The 6,519-nt window shown below is 40.0% G+C and overlaps 2 protein-coding genes across 2 annotated transcripts; both read right to left on the bottom strand.

The window, feature by feature from the left end:
- Positions 1-1,866: 1,866 nt before the first annotated feature.
- On the bottom strand, positions 1,867-3,828 carry TM35_001441030 (putative surface protease GP63; the record flags this gene model as incomplete). The annotated part of the gene is made up of 1 exon (XM_029031897.1): positions 1,867-3,828. One exon carries the CDS (start codon positions 3,826-3,828, stop codon positions 1,867-1,869), a length of 1,962 nt encoding a protein of 653 aa, XP_028876812.1.
- A 1,450-nt stretch (positions 3,829-5,278) lies between these two features.
- TM35_001441020 (uncharacterized protein) lies at positions 5,279-6,517 on the bottom strand (the record flags this gene model as incomplete). Its single annotated transcript, XM_029031896.1, has 1 exon — positions 5,279-6,517. A coding segment is annotated over one exon (1,239 nt), but the record flags the coding sequence as incomplete, so codon positions are not given.
- Between the last annotated feature and the right edge of the window lie 2 nt (positions 6,518-6,519).

Below are 6,519 nucleotides of genomic sequence, written 5' to 3'. Positions count from 1 at the left end.
TCCCACAATGTCTAAAGTCACGGCTCTGCATAATGTATCATCTCACCTTGTGTCTCTCAGGTGCCATTAGGTGAATTCCACAATAGAATTAACCACAACCCAGCATCACATGACCCACTAAGCATCGGGAGAGAGTATACCACTTGGAAAAAAGGGAAACTCACTGATATAAGCAAATGCCACTTTTGTTGGAATTCCTGAGATATATTAGCATAATCCCTCTTGAAAAGACAACACTGCGTGACAAGTACACCTTACCCACACACACACACAGAATATGTTTAACACAAGAAAAGGGAACAAACATGAAAATTCTGCTCTGAGTTGTGGGCAATCATCCGTTTGCAAATCCATAACCCAAATAGGCATACAATAAATTAAACCATAACATCCATTGCATAGTATCCTACAAACAAGAACCCTGAAGAATATTAAATTATGAACAAAGGTCTCACAAATGGGTAAAAAAATATATATATCACAATCAACATAATGGTAAAAACAACCCTTGTGGTCCGATTTAGATTTACCCCACCCCTATCAAAAAATACAAACCCAAATCACTTCACTGATCATGGGAATACAAATCCAAAATTGTACTTTCAAATAATAAAAAGATGGCAAAAAGAAAAGCCAAACATTTATATATTTCATAAGCGTCTATTCCGTTGCGCTTAACGCATAACAAGGGAAACGATTAAATGCAACATAATAAAATATCGCAACCCTCTACCCATTAATACCCCAAAGCACTTAAGGGTGCATATTCCCTTTTACAAGCTTCAAGTAATAAACTTAACACAACTGGAATCAAAATGAGACCAGTAATATCCATACGATAGTACACTCACAGCAATGCTGTTTAAATCCTCTCTCTTATTGCAGCATCACTCATACAGCACTACGGTGCTCCCATAGTGTAGAAGAAGACGGACTTGCACACTAACAATCCAATAGTGACAGCGTGGTTGTTTGGGCAAGCACTGTCATCTCTCGTTCCGTATTTATACAAATACACAAAAGAAAAAAAACACTCCACTCCTTTGGCATCACATGGAGAACACTGTGTGGACCAGAAAGAACTAATCAGAGCACACTAATGTGGGTATATCCCTGGGAACACATGAACAAGACTAGACAGACAAGAGAATACCCAACACACTACTCACACTACAAAAACAACCAACAAAGAAAAGGAGAAAAAAAAAGAGAAAACACATTTGACATAGATATATTCCATCATGGTCATACCCTAACATTGGAGCAGAATACAGCAATTCATCTTACAGCCCACAAGGGCAAGCAGAGTCATCCAGTGAATACTCAAAAAGAAAAAACAATGATTATCCTCCATACTTTCAACATATTCTCACCACCCCGAGAGCCCCCACCAAAAAAAATTCAATTTTTCCAACTTTATACGTTCCCGTCCAAAAAAAAACTTTACAAGAATACTTTTTACCAAAAATATGAGAAACAAACCGCAGTGGGTCTGTACATCCTCAAAGGATACCAGCAAAATAAAAAATGTTTTTCCATCAAGTTAAAGAGCAATAAATTTAAAACAAAAAGTCTTTCTTTCGAGATACAGAGGTCCCGCGCAAGATTACCACTCACAAGTCCACAAGGACAGAGATACACATGTAACGAAACTGACTATGTGAGATGGGTATTCTATTACAGAACTACTCTTATCATCCTTATTATCGTTTTACAAACATGTAGAGTGAAATGCAAGCAACCTCTCTCTCTGTAGCTCACCACCTCGTAACGATGACCTTTCACACACACAGAGAGAAAGAGAATAGCAAAAACAAAAAAAGTAGCAAAATTTTTAAAAAAAATTGTATTTATCAAATACGAGGATCAAAATGATATCAGCAGAGCCGAAACAAGGAGAACAAGTAGTACAAGTGGTGAGTAAACCTTTGTAGCCTTGCTGTTATCTTTACGACGATTAGATGCCTTTTTACTGTTCTTGTTAGTATCTTCCTGTTTAACGGATCCCTGGGTTGTTGTAGATTCAGTACTGCTCCTTGTGGTTTTACCATTTTTATTTACTGTAGCAGTTGGTGTTGTGGAACTTCTTTGTCTGTTTGCATCTGCAGTAGTGGTAGTGCTTGTGGTTTGCTGAGCATTATTAACTGTTGATGTTTGGGGACCTTGGCTCCTCTGAACTGATGAATGCGGAGGGTCTTCAATAGTGGGATTAGTTGGCGTGCTGCTTACCCAAATAGCTTTTATTTCTAGTGGGGTATTTTCATTTGCTTGCGAAGTGAGACGACTGCTTCCATCGGACTTCACAGTGCACACTTCATCGTATATGGGACACTTTATCCTTCCACCTGCGTACATGGGGTAGTCAGTCTTATTTGGCATAATAAATTCATTTCCCCAACAATTGTGCCAAGGACCGTCCACTGTAAGCTGTACCCTAAACACACCATTATCACTGCAATTCACTGCGGCGCACATACCACGTTTCATCTTTTTTTCTTCATCGATTGTAAGGTTCGGATAATCAACATCCAAACACCAAGAATCATTTCTGAAGAGTCCCACATCTCTATCTCGTACATCTCCTTCCGAGGTACAGAAAAAACTCACATCTGCCACGAGAATAGGACAGATGGATTCCACTTCCTTTGTCGTGGGTGCAACACTATTGATCACACCCAAACGATCAGATGAACAGGATTTTTCCAGGGCCTCAATGCAGTAACCATTAGGAGCCAAAACTCTTTTTGTGTTCTCAATAGTAACGTTACCAAAGTTGCAACCTCCCATGTATCCCCAACTCATCGGTTCAGCCATGCTGAAATTTCCCCTGTAATATTGCATATCATGAAATGCTGCAATTGTTAGTGCAGTGTAGTAACCAACACTCTCAATATTTCCAGCTGCGGAAACCATACTCATCAACTCATCCTTCATGTTGCGTCGATTCCAATGAGATGTTGTATTCCCTTCAGCTGTATGTTCCAACTCAACTTCTTTTAGGCTGTTACACTTGTAATGTTCCTTTGCCACTTCCAGTACTTTTGCGGAGTCAATCACCGCACGGTTGTCATGGTAATTGCTACTATGCCTCGTCATTCCACGCCCCTTCATCCTTTCGTAGTCAAAACCAAGAGCATGTGCGAGTTTATGTGCAGCCAAACGAACATTAACTCGTGTAGAATCTGCATGCAGTGGATGAATATTCATGGCACCAACAATTGGACGTTTAGTTTGATCAACAGCACATGTTACAGCCCAAGATGAGTGGTTAGTATTTTTACTTGGACCAGCAGCCACATACAATAAAAAATCAGCATCCTGCACACCATGAGATGCGTGGTCGCCTGGACTTGTGAAGTGAGAACAAACAGAAGGTTTGCTGAACTTTGGTACTTGCAAAGGTGTTTTCAACCGCTGAACGAGGAGACGATCAGTGTGTAATTTGATAGCCTTGGGGAGAATTTCATTTTTGATCGCTTCCTCTTTCCCTCGCAGCATAATATCATGAAAATTACAATTTACCTCCTCTCCATCCAAAAAATCCTTACGTCGCTCACCATAGTTTACACAGTACTTTTTTTTGTTCAAATCTTCGGTTGACACACGAATGCGGAGTGCTTCCCAACCCTCATTACTGTTACTATCTTCAGATGTCGCCACGGTGTACGCCTGCCAAGCGCCTTCTCCTTTCTTCGGTAATTCTCTCACCACAACGACAGGAGGACTGTTCTTCTTTTTGATTTCATCGTAATTACAGGCGTATGCAGGTCCGGCCATAGCACCGCAGATGAACAGTAATAGCACCACTTGGAGGAGTGGATGCCTCATTGTGTGAATAGCAAAAATGTAAACTTGATGGAAAAACAATTATTACGACTTGTGTATAGTATAATGGCGAAAAAAAAAGGAAAAAAAAAACATAAAACAATAAAAAAGAGAGAGACAAAGCATACAAGACATCACACAGTAGAAAGAATGACATTCATACAACAATACAGCAGAGATATTGCTTAACATAACCCCAAACAAACACTTACATAGTCCCCCTGTGATACTATTATCATTGGTGTTTTACGTACAGCATTGTATGGGTTCAATAAGTGAACATTCCATCTTTTTGCTTCAGTGTCATTGTTTTCCCCCAATTACACCAACAACAGCATTACCAAGAAAAAGAAAGAATAAAAGCAATGAAGCAAACAAACTGGGAGAGGTACAAAATACTCTTAGGTTCCATTAGAGACCATTCTCAAATGACCTGGGCGTACCTGTGGAAAAGAGGAGACTGAAGTATAGTCAATTATCAAGAAATATCTAAAGTGAATATTTGAAATACAGAGAAACCCACAAACATAGCCACATCACTATTAATGCTTATAAATGTAACGAACCCTTTACAAATGCAGTTAAATGAGACCAGTAATATCCATACGATAGTAAACCCACAGCTGTAATTAGACGTCAATGGATGAGCGGATGCACTGTTAAAGCATACGCAACAAATAGCAAAATAAAATACGGAATGCCAACAGAAATATACATATTATATTAGATCCAACAGAGAATTAAACACATGTATACATCGATAGTAATACTCTCAGAAACACCAATAACAACATCACCACAACAAATGCAATATCAAAGGCTACACACATTAACAAGAGCAGCGGCACCTACTGCAGTCAAATCCAATCATAACAGCTAAAGGATGTGAACAGTGGTAATGTGTGACATAATGTCATTCTCAGTGTGTCTATCACATTTGAATCCTTTAGAGACTTGGGGAAAAACAACGAGAAACACAAAAAAGAAAAAAAGCAATACATATAATAAACAATACAAGAAATACATCATCAGCACTGAAGTAACCACAGAAAAACATAAACACATAAACCTTCTTCCACAGAACATTTTAATTCAATAAAAAAGAAACCCATTAAAAAAAAATCCCCAATGATAAGGAGCCCAAGTTTATGTTGATTCTTCATCCGTCACTGTCATCGTTCTCTCAGGATATATATATATGTATACTCTCATGTATATGATAACGAACAGTGGGATTCTGCAAAATGTATATTTGATAATTATTCATTTTTCAGAAAATGAGTATAAAATCATAGCAAAAAAAAAATCATAAGCAATTAAAAGAAAATTTCCAATTGAGCGAAGAACGCTGAAAACAGAAAAAAGAACGGTCAATGTATTGCGGTTTATGGGATTTGATTCAAAGGACCGTATTTAGCAAAACCGTTTATTCTTCTGAATATGAATGGATCTCTCATGGAACCATCACAAAACCAACAACACACACAAGAAGTGCAAGAGGGGCCATGTAGGAGACCATGATGCTGCTGTCAGGACCCATCACATTCATTACATTTGTATGATTTAGTGTTTCTTTCATTTGGTCCTCATTTAAGTTTGTCCCGTTCAAAACAGTGTTATTTGCTGTGTGAGTAGACGGTTCATTTGCACCATTAATAGTGTTGGTGGACTGCATTGTGTTGCCATTGCTGTTGGGATTAGATGTGGATGGAGCAGTAGCAACATCATCAGCATTATCACGGGGCTTTTTCTGCTCAGATTCTTTTTCCCGAGCATCACTTTGTACTTTGATGGAATCTTCTGATGCTGTAGTACTGGAGTTGGATGAATGAACTTTATCATTAGGACCTGCTGGAGAAGAATTTTTCTCTTGCTCTCCAGTTGGTGATTTCAATTCGGGTGATGTTTGGATTTCATTTTGTTTATCGTTGTTTTCTGCTGGTGGATCTACAGGCTGTTGCAATGCTCCATCTGCAGGGGTCTTTGCAGGGACAAGAGGGTCAGCAGGGGTTGGGAGTGGGGCGGCAGGAGTAGGAGGTGGTGGTGTGGTGTGAACACGCTCAGGTACAGTAACGGGGTGCTTTTCATTGCTGATGCCACCAGAACCAACAGCGCTGTTGTTGTTAGTGTTCGTGCCACCAGTTCCAATTCCACCATCTGAACTCGCAGTGGACACACCGGTGTTGTGAACTCTCACGTTCCCCAAGCTGTTGTGGGAAGCATCTCTGTGCTTAACGGGCTCCTGACCTTTTGGAGCTTCGTGTTTATCCGGATGCTCGCTTTCCGGAGCTTCTTTCACTATGTCAGATTCATGGAGTTCCACGTGCGATTCGTCTTCTTCAGGAGAAACTGATGAAACTGATGGCGCGTGGGTTGGCTTCTGACCTTTTTCTGGCTTTGCTTCTTTTTCCCCATCATTCAGAACGATATAGTACCCGTCACTTTCTTCTTTGTCACTGTTAAGCTTGATTACTGGGGAATTGGTCTCCGGCCACCCTGTGCACACTTCTTCGTATTTAGGGCACACAATAGTTCCCTCACTGAACTCTGTACCAGCCACATCAGCAATATTTATAGACCCGCCATCCTCTGGGCACTTATGCCACCGCTCCTCCTTATTGCCAACATGCCCTTTAAGCTGTACACTCACCTTCTTGTCATTATCACACCTCACTTTTGCACAAATGCCTTGAA

The sequence above is a fragment of the Trypanosoma theileri genome (assembly GCF_002087225.1).
Source record: "Trypanosoma theileri isolate Edinburgh chromosome Unknown TM35_Tth_144_V1, whole genome shotgun sequence".
Lineage (NCBI taxonomy): Eukaryota > Euglenozoa > Kinetoplastea > Trypanosomatida > Trypanosomatidae > Trypanosoma > Trypanosoma theileri.
The sequence above is the reverse complement of the archived record's forward strand: the minus strand, read 5'-3'. Positions and strand labels throughout refer to the sequence as shown.